Below are 12409 nucleotides of genomic sequence, written 5' to 3'. Positions count from 1 at the left end.
CAGCGCTATTCGTAGACCTCCTGTACCCGTCGCCATTACTGGTCTAATTTTAGCACCACTCGTCCTTGCAGACTGCAATCGTCCATCTCTCGGAACGTCTGTTCAAGCTGATCCATCGGCCGAATTTCCACATGCGACTTTACGATCCCCCGCGCCGCCATGTCAAGGACATCGATTGCGTCCTTTCTCGTCCCCACCGACGAAGCAATGATCCGCAAGTCCCTTTCGATAAAGGTCCCAGGATCCGCAGTCGTTATTGCCTTTCGCGGGCCTTCGGGAATACCCAGGCAGACGACCGTTCCTCCGATCTGCAGAAACGAAAGGGATTGTGCGTAGGCGGCGTTGGACGCGGTGCAAACGATGACCGCAGCGGCACCGTCGCGATGGCCTGTGGCTGCCTTGATATCCTGCGCAAGCCGTTCAGAACCTTCGGGGCCTGTGTAGCTTAAATGGTCAAAAAATGCTTCCGCGCCACTTTCCATGGCGAGTTCCCGCTTCGGACTTGCGTCGACTCCCTGGAGGAGGAAGTCAGTATCAATTTCGGCAAAAGACCCCAGAATCACGAGAGAAGGGGACAATGCTCTGAAATTGGTTGACTGACAATGATTCTGAACCCCATTCCGCGACCAATTTGAATGGCCAGGTGGCCGAGACCGCCGCCCGCACCAGAGATGACTACGAAATCCCCCTAGGCATGTTAGACCGCCTCGTCGTTAGCCTGGGAAGACCTACAGGCTTTGCACCGCACTTGGCCAACCCTGCAAACACGGTCACTCCTCCGCAGAGTAGAGGCGCTGCTAACGCGCTGTCCAGGCCGTCCGGTATGGGAGTCACGTAGTGAGCCGGGGCCAACACATATTGCTGAAAGGTCCCGGGGGTGAGATATCCCGATATCTTTCCCTTGGGACAAAAGGCATCTCTCCCCAGCAAGCACTGGCGACAACTCCCACAGATGTCGGCCATGTACTTGATCCCGGCCCTGTCGCCGATCTGCAACCCCGAGTTCTGTGTTTCCGGCCCGAGGGCGACAATCACGCCGACACCCTCGTGTCCCCCGATCTGGCCTGGGGGGGTGGGCTCCGGGAGAATGGCCCACGCATTGAGCATGACGGCCATGTCGGAATGGCAGACGCCCGAATGGGTGAGTTTGACCAGCACTTCGCCATATCCCGGTCGCGGAGTGTCTATTGTGGTGACTTTGGCAGATATTGTCCCGGGCTTGTCGAAAACGACTGCTTTGTGCTGGGCGGGCAGCGCGTCTTGCGGCATCCTTGAAGCCCGATATGGAGTTGCCAAAGTAGCCTGACTGCGGACTGTTGTAGAATTGTCGAATAGAAGAATTTGCAGGCTTGTCGCAGTCATGGGAGAGAAGCTAGTGTATTTGTAGCCGGGTCCATAATATCGTCCGTCTCCTTCTCCTTCCCCTCTGGGAAACGGCTTGCAAGCTTTGGCGGCCTGTCGTTTGTGGCGAAGGCTTGACCAGAATGTAGCTTAGTAGAAGCGTCCCGGAAAGGCGCCCGCCCAGTGCCGTTGTCGTCACTTGGGTGCGTAATGTTCCTACGTACGGGGCCAAGCTTCTCCTTATCTCGATGCGATTCCGGTGCCTTTCTTTATCTTACATTTTTCTCGAACTAATGGCAGTTCCAGTGACTGATGGGTCCAAACCCTAAGAATGTCTTGAAAAGAACGGCGGAAATGGTTCCCACCGTCCGATCACTAAATCAGTTGGCTGCACCGTCCTCCACATTGCGCTCGCTCGGCCGTCACATTGCGCGAGATCTCGCATGACTATGGGACCCTAGATAGGCTTTAGCATGATTGACCATCCGATCTCTCCTGAGACTCCCAAGACCAGCGTGAGGGATCGGAATACGTGCGAGCAGACTGCGGGGAAAGGTTAGCGTCCCTTCGAATACGAAAGCCTGGAATTTATTTCAGTATATTGACCCTTCGTCCAGGCTGTCGCACCTGTGCTAGAAGACGCATTCTGTGCGACCGCACTCTCCCGACGTGCAGAAAATGCTCAAGCAAAGGCCTGGGTTGCCCTGGCTATCAGCGGCAGCTGCGGTGGACGAGCGCCGTCGCTGTGCGTGGGCCGCTGAAGCACCTTTCTCCCGCTGAGGCCTTCAATGCCAGGTCCCTCACCGACAAACCCAAACTGTCTGAAAATCCACACGGTGACCGGCCTACACCAAATGTAGCGATCGAGCCTGAACCTCAAATCCCAACCTTCTCGCTTGACAGGCCTGTGATCGACCGGTTCTTCGAATACTATGCATCGCACATCGCCCCGATGATGGTGTGGTTGGATTCCGATGCCAACGGATATCGTCGTCTCATATTGCCCATGGCAGAACAGCACCTCATCTTGCGGCTGGCGATCTGTGCTATATCTGCCGCTCACATGCCCCAAGAACCCCAATACGGGTTGAAATTCTCCTCGGCAACTGGCGATGCTACGATGGCGATGATTGCGGCACACGTGCGGCAGATAAATAACAGTCTAGAAGTTGGGGGCAACGGGTCAGCGGGGGGAGAAAACCGATCCCTCGAGTGCACCTTGGCCGCGATGCTGATCCTCGCCAATCAATCGCTCTTGGGATCGGAGTTGCCTCTGGCCCGATTTCACAGACAGGCCGCTCGAGTCATGCTGGAGAGACTGTCCTCGCAGAGGTCGCCCAGCGACGAGCTATTTGCCTTTCTCAAAAATCAGCTGGCGTTGTGTGATATCCTGATGTGTACGACCATGTTCGACGCTGAGCATATTCACACGGTCATTCTGCCGGAATTTGCGAACGGCGATGTTATCCTAGGCCGATTTTTGACCATTGTGCATCGAATTACCCGCCGGTCGCTCGACATCGTCGCAGTCGATGCTCTCCGCGATGACGACGCTTATCTTGATGAGCTGGAGAGCGAGCTGGAGCTGGCCCAAGGGCCGAGCCTCATGGTTGCCGGACAGATGATCTCGCAGCGCAGCCAATCCGCCAAAGAAGACTTCACCCGGCTCATCCACGTCTTTCACCACGCTGGAGTTCTCTATGCATGCCAACGTCTCCGGCTGGGGATGGGTTTCCGCGCCCAATTCCACCTCGACAAACTCTTCAGATCGTTGAAGCAATTCCACAACGTCAAAGCCGTCCTTCACAATCTGGCATGGCCGGTGTTCATTGCAGGAATCTGCGACTGGACCACCCCCGAACAGAAAGCCACGATCTCGGAGATCTGTGGTGCAATGTCAATGCATACGGGATTTGGCCATTATTCGAGAATCCAGCTTTTCCTGCAGGACCTTTGGCAGACACCGCACAAGAATTGGATCCTCCTTGCCAAGGGCTGGGAGGCCGAAGGAAATCCAGTCGTTGCCGTCTGATCTCGGAGAGGGGCGAGGGGTTGTTAATAATGCTCCTCGGTTGGACAGGAGTGGTGCCAGCCTAGGATGTATTAGGAACATAAATAGAGTTGTCATCGTTGGGGGAGGATATCGTCCTATCGCGTGGCTACGAATACCCCTGCTTGCCATTCGACGTCGAAGATAGAGTTGCGAGACAAGTAACTGTTGAGAGAACCGCTGGCCCTGGGACGCATGCATATTTGGGATTATTTTTCTCTTTCGAGCAAGCATCTAGCCGCCAAGTCGCACCCAGAGCGAGTGACTCCGACCGGCTTCCTTTTTCTGTTGGCATACAAAACGATCCAAATCTCGACGTCTTGTTCGATATTCCCACGTCAAACAGCAATGGCTGAGAATATCAAGAGCGTTGCACTGGCAAGACGAGATTCCCTCTTCAGATTCGAGGGGAAACCTGTCGAGGTAGAGCTCCGTGAACGGCAAATGCGTATTTCCTTTGACATCTGGAGTACGCTCGGTCTGGTCCCAGCATCGCGGCGTCTTTGGAGGAGGCAGCTATCTGACGTTCAGCCTTATTCTGGGCGATCCCCGCTCTATACATCCTGCTATATATTCGCGGTACTAATCAATATCATGTTGACCCTTTCGCATCGATCAAAGGTCGTACATCCTTCATCCGCCAACCTTGATCTCGATCACCAATCGCTCAAACTTCAAAGCGACTACACGTATTGATGGACGAAGGATTCCGAGCATAAGTCGAACTAGTCCCGCCATTAAGCTGTCCATAGATGGTAGATTCGACCCTTTTCCCCATCGTATCTAGCAGTAGGTTTGGCGGGAATACAATGATTGTGTCCGAAGAACCTGAGCGTGACATGTGACGCTGGAAAATGGAGGGTGGTAGCCAGTGGGAGAGTCTCGATCCCGAAGTTGAAAGACCCCTCGCTCATAAGCCGACTCTTTCGGTAGCATTCTGAGTTTGGAGAGGAACTACATGAATCTCTAACCCTTCCAAGATTCCCGTCTTCTTCTTCCCTTTCCCACACTCAATTTGATATCAGCCTCCGCAGCTTGTTCTCAAGCCGTTAAGGGTCGAGCAAAATGGATGTTCCGACCACCCTGCCGGCAAGTTGGTATTGCAGCAAGCCGATCCATATGCTCGAACGCCGTGCCGTGTTCCTACGGTCATGGTACTTTCTGGGAACCCTGTCCAAGTTTGAGAGCGGCAACGACCTCCGCTTCGAGATTGCCCAAATCGCGTTGATTGCAAGAACCACCCTCGCGGGGGACCAGAAGGAAGTCAACACATACGCTGAGACCTCTGTACGTGCCTGCTGAAGCCATGGATGATTAAAAACGGTTCCTGAGTATAGATAACTATCCAGGGCGAACAACTACACAGCCACCAAACCCGCTCGGGCCTCGTGTTTTCAACCATCTCGTCCCATGCACCGCCGTTCGAAGAGTTTTACCCGGGGCTCGAGAAGCTGGTTGAGGCGTACGACTTCACGCAGATCCCCTACCGGCGCAGCCTCGCCTACGACGGGAACTTCAACTGGAAGACCATGATGGACGGCTTCCAGGAGTGTCTCCATTGCCAGTTCACGCACCCGGGCCTGTCGAGGCTCTACCCGCCCACCTTCTACCGCGTCATCAACCACCACAACTGGTCCCGGCACTTTGCGACGCGGGACGAGTCGCAGGACGGGCTCTTCTTGTACTTCTTCCCCAACACCACGTTGAACCTCTACAACGGGGGCATCTCCTCGTTTCGGGCCTGTCCGACGCCCAAACCCGGCGTGTCTCGGATGGAGTTCGACTACTACCACCAGGCGTCCGGGGAGCCGTTTGAAGTGTACTACAAGTTCGTCCGCCAGGTGGCCAACGAGGACTTCGACCTGTGCGAGCGAGCCCAGGCGAATCTCGAGAGGGGCATCTACACTGAAGGATGCCTGAACCCCGAGAAGGAGAACGGCGTTGCTCGTAAGTTCATTATCCCCCAAGATGGCAGGGGATGGAATGCGGGTGTATTGAAGCTGACATGTGTCAAGACTATCAGCAGCGGGTATTCGAGATGGTCATGGCTCAGCACGCGGAAGAGAAGAAGGTTACACTCTCGGCACATTGAAGCGACTCACAATCGAACAGGGAGTTTTGAGACTGTCGGTGGATTGTACCGATCATGATAGTCGCAAGGAATACAGGAATCGTGATAAAACCACCAAAGGTCAACAAGATGGCTAGCTGATCCGCACACTCTTGTCTTGTAATGCCAGACCGTGACCAAGATAAGGGCCATGATATCAACACGGTGATTCCCGTCCCGTTGTAATAATGGGAAGAATGAACGTCCCCCTCTTTTTGCTGCACCGTCTCCACCGAACAGATAATGAATGGTCCACGATCCTGGCCACAACCGAACCGAGATCGCCGCAAGAGGTAGGCAAGTTCACGCCCCCCCACGAGTGGCTTTCAACTCTATTTATTCTCTATTTCTGGCAACGGCCCATGCATGCAGAGCCCAGGCCCGCACGGGCCCCTATCGATCTCGCCGTCGTTGACTTTTGTTCCCGGACATGGCTTCCTGCTAAGGTCAACAGGTCCCATCTGTTGCGTCCGCCGTCTCTCCTCTGATCCAGTCACTCGCAGGATGTTGCGGGGGGTGTCCTGGGACCGAAGGGAAGGATGCAGATTCGCATCTCAATGAGAGCCGTACAGCGCGACACCCACATCCGTGGACCTGGAGCCACGGCCTGATGAGCGGCTTCGAGTGCGGGAGTCGTGATATGCACGACTGTGCCCACCTTTCCTTCGATCTCATTGACTCTGTATCGTGGCCCTTGCTTTATAGTCGCCGACGCCTTTTTCTTTCTTTTGTTCGTCGTGCGCAGTAGCAAGTTTCACTGTTTCAGGTTCACCGGCGAACCAGAGGTATAATCGCAGGGAAAAAAAAAAATGCAGGCAACGGCCATTGATATTCTTTGCTCAACCGCTTCGGTCGCTCTCGTCACCTGCACGGCCGTCGCGGTCACAGTCGTCTTCACATTATGGTCCTCACCGCGGCCTGGACCGGTCGAGAGCCCGTTTCCCCGCGGCAGACTGTGCGACATCGGCGACGCAACGGCGGCCGGCGAGGTCGCCAAAGTGTCAGATCTCCCGGATGGTTGGTGGCGGTCGGACGGGCTCCTGGAGGATGAAAGGCGAGCGATCTTTGCTGGGGTACGACCAGACTGCCTGCCACGGCGAAGAGAGGGTCACCGGGCGACCACTGGTGAACTTCTCGGTCTTAACTAATTCTCGCCTAGATGTCCATTGCCGTCTCTCATGCAAGCATGTTTCCCAGTTCGGGGTCGTACCGGATCGTCGAACACCCAGCGGGATTCCCTCTGTTCCTGGTCCGCGGCAAGGACCGAGTCCTGCGCTGTTTCCACAACGTCTGCAGACACCGTGCCTATCCTGTCGTTTCGACGAAGCGGGCGGGCTGCACCCCGGTTCTGGCGTGCAGATACCATGGCTGGACGTACGACCTCCAGGGCCACCTGGTCAAGGCTCCCAAGTTTGAGAACGTGAAGGGATTTCGAAAGGAAGCGAACTCACTCCTCGAAGTGAATACCGCTATTGACGCCGACGGCGTGGTCCGCATCAATCTGAGCCTCCCGCCCGAGTCTGATGCGTACGTCGACGACAAGGTCTTCAGCAGAGGGCACCTGGAAAGCTGGGAGGTGGAGGGGACATTCAATTGGAAAATGGCCGGTAGGAGAGACGCTCGCATATGGGCCCCGCCGGTATCGAATCTTTGCTTACTATTTGACCAGAAGCGGAGGATGCATTTTCTCTGCCGACAGTCTCCGGGAAACGAGGTAATCGAAATATCACGCATACGAAGCCCTCGGTCTTGTCGGACGTCTTCGCTCTACGGCATCTCGGTTCTTCCTTGCTGATCACGGTTCAGCCCAAAACGGCGGCAAAATGCGTGGTGCATTGCACGTTGTACACATCGGCAGGGCTATCTTCCGCCACATCGGCGCTACTCAGCACCATCCAGTCCGATATCGTTCGCTGTGTCTCCTCTCTCGAAGACCGGTATGCTGTAGCTCAAGCGTGCGAAAGCAGGTAGGTGGCCACAGATGATGGCGTGCCGGAACATGGTTGCTGCTAGTAGCTAACACATCTTAATATCAATGGTGATGTTGTAGTCGACCAACGCTGCACGACTCGGTCTTTCTTGAGAAAATCAAATCTCATCGCCGCCTCGAGCGATCCAAGGGTGGAAAGGTCTGGCCCTCGTCGGTGGGCGGCGAGAATCATAGTTGTCGCTTTAACATTGCTGAGAGCTGTACGTACAGGGACCACTGCCGATCGCCCTGAATAATCGTCAGGACTGACTAACATATCCTGCCAGTGACCCAGGAGCTCATGTTAAAGGCGACGGGACATGAAGGGTCAGGGGATGGGGTGCTATCCTGGTAGACCTCGGTCATCATGGATAGATTTAAGGTTCATGCGTGCGACTTGGGGTCTGAGATTTTACGCCCGTGTAGTCTTTCTGGGCCTATAATGTTGCTCGCACTGCTCTAAGCACCAACATATAGTAGATCCCATCTATAGACTTATTCTTCGATCTCCGACGAAGTTGGGCATCGGTGCGGACTGCAGGATTCGACAAGAAGTTCTCGCTCGCCTGCCATCAGAACCGGGCGGTGGAGAAGGGCTAGAGGACGGATGCAAGGTCCAGAGCAGTGCGATCCGTCGACGCTCTTCGCGATCTTCCTGGTCCCCTGGTTGGACATAATTCACGTACTGGCCTTGCTGGAGGATCTCGGTGGGGATTTAAAAGACTTCCCAGACCTTGTCTCCGACGCCTCGTGGCGAACCCGCACCTCCAAGCATCTTCTATCGCAACTCGAATCCGATACCCAGGAGATCGCACTTTGGAAAGCCAGCGTGCGGCCACATTTGGATGCCTGCGCAAGCTGTGCGGCCGCGCGTTGCATGTTCACTGGCATCTGCAAGGTTTGTTGGTGCTCGTTGATATAGTCGTCTTTGGGAGTTGCCCGCTCAGATTCTTCCCGCCGGGTGAAGAAGGAGGCACTTGCGCATGCAGAGCGGCAAGCGCAACGATGCCGTGGTCAGCCCTTCACCAATGAGACTCCATGATATACAAAGACAGACAGTTGGACCTGTGCTTCCCGAGTGTAAGTCGAAGACCAAGCATATATTCATACAATTTGACGGTGATGTGAAACTTGTCCGTCGCTCCGTGTGGCTATTCTTCTCTATGGACAATCGTCCTGTCGCCGGGACTACTCCGCCTTTGGGAGGACCCGCTGGTGCATCGACACAGATTCAGAGGTCCTTCGAGCGAAAGCTGCTCGGGATCTTCCGAATACTTGGGCAGCGTGGCGCTTCCATCCAGCCATCTGCAAGTCAGGAGCTGGATGGGCATCCGCACCCGGATCTCGAAGTGTTTCCGGCTGCTCTCGGTCACCTCGACAAAGGCGGAGATGGTTATCTGGGAAGTATCAGTGTCAGTCGGGACGGGAAAAGGCACAAAGCCACGACCGGATCCACTTACCAGCAGGTAATGTCGGACATACAGACACCTGTAGGCCGTGTCCGCTTGAATGCGCGAGCATGACGGCATTTGGAGGACGGCGGTCTCGTTGAGATAATTGCTTTCACTCTCTTCGTGCACGGACATGGACCGACTGCTCCGCCGCACCTCTTTCTCGATAACCGTGCCGCTCGCGTAGGACACCGCCATGTTCTCACCGACGGCACTGATGCGCCGGAAGGCTCGCTGGTGGAGGGGATCCCGTTTGACTCGCTTGGTGTGGAGGACTGCCTTCGACCGCGACTGTTCTCGATGCGCCAGAGCATCGCGTGTCTGATATTGCACCTCCTCGACCATGGACACGGTGATCTGCTGCCAGAAGCGGTCTGTCTGGGTCGAGATCTTCATTTTGAAGGGGAGCTGCCCGCCGACGGGACAGGATTTGGCCGCAAGGGAGAAACTGTACCCCAGTCCCTGTAAGATGCCGTGGACTTCGTAAGGCTCGGTCATTTCGAGCGAACACACACACGGAATGCGCACCAGCAGCACCGGTTGCTTGAAGGTGGCAGAGTTCGAAGAGCGGCCCGACTCTGCGGCGGTAACCGTCAAGTTGTAGAACACCTTGCCCATAGGCAGCTCAATGGTTTCCGGAAACGAAGATGCCAGCGGCAGTTCGAAATTGTAGCTATACACTCCGGGATTGAATGTCCGCCCGGGGTGCTGGGAGTTATTATCTTTGTCGAGGAAGTCCCACGCGTGCTTGACAATGCTCTCGTCATACACCTTTTTCAGATGTCTCACTCTCCACGACTCGGGCCAGATGGTCTGGCTGACTCCTTGGAAAACGAGCGACAGCCTACCAAGTGTCGTCTCCCGCACGACCTTCAACCGCACCACCCCTCTCAGCACCGCGGATGTATGCTCCAGGTTGTGTGGAAAATCAAATCCTTGCAAGTACAACACCGGCTCGGCGAGGTCGAAGGCCACGCTGAAAGCATCGTTTCGGGCGGACTCAATGTGTTCCACGTTCTGCTCGTGATTCTTGGGCAGAGATTTGCCTGAGCTCTTCAGGTGGACACGACGCGAGCTCTCTCTGGCACCGCCACCACCACCCACCTTTCCCTCGGTCTTTGTATCGTTGGATTTGGTCTTTGCCGAGAAGCTGATCGGGTTGGCAAATGGTGACAACCAGGAATCCGCCGTGGGTAAGGATACAGGGCGAGACTGGAAGTAAGCCTCGTTGCCCTCCTGCGCCGCGTGCACCTTTTGCGTCGAGAGAAAGAGACGTCCCTCGATCGCTGAAGTGATCTCCTTGTAACCCTCCATCTCCGATTGGCTGCTTACTCCAGCCTCGAGTCGATGTCGTCCGCCGGGTAGCCACGGGCCTATTCTGGACACAAACCCTTTGTAAATGCCTGTCAACCTTCAAGCAACGACATGCCACTGGACTGCACTTGCGCGTGTGGAGCACTGGATGTTGATGGCCTGGATAAAAAATTGAGCGACGCCAGGGCAGAAATCTATGGTACGACGGATTGGGAACGGAATGATCCGGAGCTGGTAAAGCCAAGCAGGAAGTTCCATGCGGTCTCGGCCCCGAACGAGTGGGAAACTGGGGTGCAGGCCAACCTCTGATGGTCTCGGCTCGCCGGGTAGTTGTAGGTGCTGTGTAAGAGGCGCTAACAGTCCACGATAGAGTTCGCTGATTTCGCTGATAATAGATAAGGGGAGGTCTTACCACAACCATGTAGTCAAGAACAACCTCCTGGGAGAGGAACAAAAGGGCCAGCACGGGCAATAATGCTTGCTGGGAGCCCGCCTAAATTGTTTGATCTTGGTTTCTGCTTCGGTTTCATGCCAACAATGGCCCGGAATAAAGGGGCTGAATGGGTCTGAAGGTGGCAGTGCTCCAGCGACAGGATGTGCTGCTGCTACCCAGGTATTGTGAGCCTGAATGTGCGGCCACATGCTCCTCTGTTCCGATCATACCGCGCGTGCCATTGCCGGAAGACCCTCCGAGATCTCCTCTGGGCGTATCTCGTCGAAGCTAAGGCCTCTTGGGCTCGTATTTAGAGCCTAGCGGGCACATTGCTTGGTCCGAGGGGGAGAGGATCGCCTTCTTGTTGTAACCACGGCTTGGTAGCAACCTAAATGGCACGTCAACGTTCGAGTAAGACACATGGGCAGAGACAACGGCGTGGAGAATCCTCTGCAGACAGTGCCTATGTCTGCATAATTATTAATGAATCCTTTCGGGCCCCTGCTACCGAAGTCCGGGGCTGGTACCTAGGATGATGCACACAACTGCAAAGGCCCTCCACACCAGCTCCCACCATCCATTCAATTGAAGGTATGTACTGCTCTTCTCCAGCTTTGCTTCTTGGAGGATCTCAGTGGACCTCTCACCCATGTCCTGAGTAAGTTGTTCTTTGGTCCAAGGGGCTTGCCAGGTGATGATTGGCCATCACGACCCATCGCCATATCCAACTTTGCCGTATAGCCGATTTTTGTGCAGGATTTTGGACGAGGCTAGGGTTCAGGGCCGCGCGTTGTCGCGTGAATGCTACTTCGCACGGCCGTTCCTTGTTGATCAAGTCATGAAGTCGCCAATCATGAGCCTTCAATCGTTGTCTCCTCCCAAATACAGCCTCTTTCGTCCAGGAGGCCGTGATTGATCTCGCGGATTCCCGGGCTATGGCAATCCGGCACGCTTGCTCCTATGGCAATGACCAGAGCCGCACCAGAAAGACTCACGCGGAGTCCCCAGATTGTCCCAGTTCGGTGTGGTTGCGACTCAGGGTGTGATCAGGCGAAATGCTCGTCTGCAAGTGTGGGGTTTCTACGACCTCTCTTGGATTGTGGTTGCTCTTTGCAGTAGATGCTACCTGCATGGTGTGCCTTTTCGCCATGATGTTCACTCAGCTATTCGCTTTGGAGGACGATAAAGATCCCCAACCTCCTTGATGGAATTTCAATACTTCCACACATGTTCTTGGACAAAAGACAAGTCACGACTCGCGGTGTCTCGTCCTTTTCTTCTCTTCTCCTCGTCATCAGTCACCAGTAGCAACTCTCAAGCTTCCTGCAAATCAAGCCTCTACAACTGAAGGCGCTTCACCCACCATGCCTCGCTTTGGTAGCCTCGCGGGCCCGAGGGTCAACGAGGCCAAAGTCAGCCAGTCCATCGTCGGCCGCAACAATGCGAACAAATCCCATGGCATCGTGGGGATGATCAAGAATCCCTATGTCTTCATGACCTGTGCGTTTGCTTCCCTCGGATGCATGATGTACGGCTATGACCAAGGTGTCATGGGCCCGATCTTGGTCATGGAGAACTTCCAGGCTCACTTTCCTACCTTGACGGGTTCGACCATTCAAGGTTGGCTCGTCTCTGCCCTGGAACTGGGCGCCTGGGCCGGGGCCTTGTTCAACGGATACTTGTCGGACAGGATCTCTCGGAAGTACAGCATGATGGTCGCCGTCCTGGTCTTCACTCTCGG

The 12409-nt window shown here is 55.1% G+C and overlaps 4 protein-coding genes across 4 annotated transcripts; 2 read left to right on the top strand and 2 right to left on the bottom strand.

Annotated features, from left to right (window-relative positions):
* Positions 1-35: 35 nt before the first annotated feature.
* Positions 36-1269, bottom strand: PV07_09028 (uncharacterized protein; the record flags this gene model as incomplete). Its single annotated transcript, XM_016396252.1, has 3 exons — positions 36-515; positions 602-688; positions 733-1269. The coding sequence occupies 3 exons, from the start codon at positions 1267-1269 to the stop codon at positions 36-38; spliced, it is 1104 nt and encodes a 367-aa protein (XP_016246108.1).
* A 545-nt stretch (positions 1270-1814) lies between these two features.
* On the top strand, positions 1815-3419 carry PV07_09027 (uncharacterized protein; the record flags this gene model as incomplete). The annotated part of the gene is made up of 2 exons (XM_016396251.1): positions 1815-1896; positions 1959-3419. The coding sequence occupies 2 exons, from the start codon at positions 1815-1817 to the stop codon at positions 3371-3373; spliced, it is 1497 nt and encodes a 498-aa protein (XP_016246107.1). The 3' UTR covers positions 3374-3419.
* A 2891-nt stretch (positions 3420-6310) lies between these two features.
* PV07_09026 (uncharacterized protein) lies at positions 6311-7825 on the top strand (the record flags this gene model as incomplete). Its single annotated transcript, XM_016396250.1, has 5 exons — positions 6311-6574; positions 6661-7108; positions 7171-7468; positions 7552-7691; positions 7758-7825. The coding sequence occupies 5 exons, from the start codon at positions 6311-6313 to the stop codon at positions 7823-7825; spliced, it is 1218 nt and encodes a 405-aa protein (XP_016246106.1).
* Positions 7826-8621: 796 nt separating this feature from the next.
* On the bottom strand, positions 8622-10382 carry PV07_09025 (uncharacterized protein; the record flags this gene model as incomplete). Its single annotated transcript, XM_016396249.1, has 2 exons — positions 8931-10382; positions 8622-8867 (listed from the first exon to the last, which is right to left on the bottom strand). Exons 1-2 carry the CDS (start codon positions 10233-10235, stop codon positions 8622-8624), a joined length of 1551 nt encoding a protein of 516 aa, XP_016246105.1. The 5' UTR covers positions 10236-10382.
* Between the last annotated feature and the right edge of the window lie 2027 nt (positions 10383-12409).

The sequence above is a fragment of the Cladophialophora immunda genome (genome assembly GCF_000835495.1).
Source record: "Cladophialophora immunda strain CBS 83496 unplaced genomic scaffold supercont1.5, whole genome shotgun sequence".
NCBI lineage: Eukaryota > Fungi > Ascomycota > Eurotiomycetes > Chaetothyriales > Herpotrichiellaceae > Cladophialophora > Cladophialophora immunda.
The sequence above is the reverse complement of the archived record's forward strand: the minus strand, read 5'-3'. Positions and strand labels throughout refer to the sequence as shown.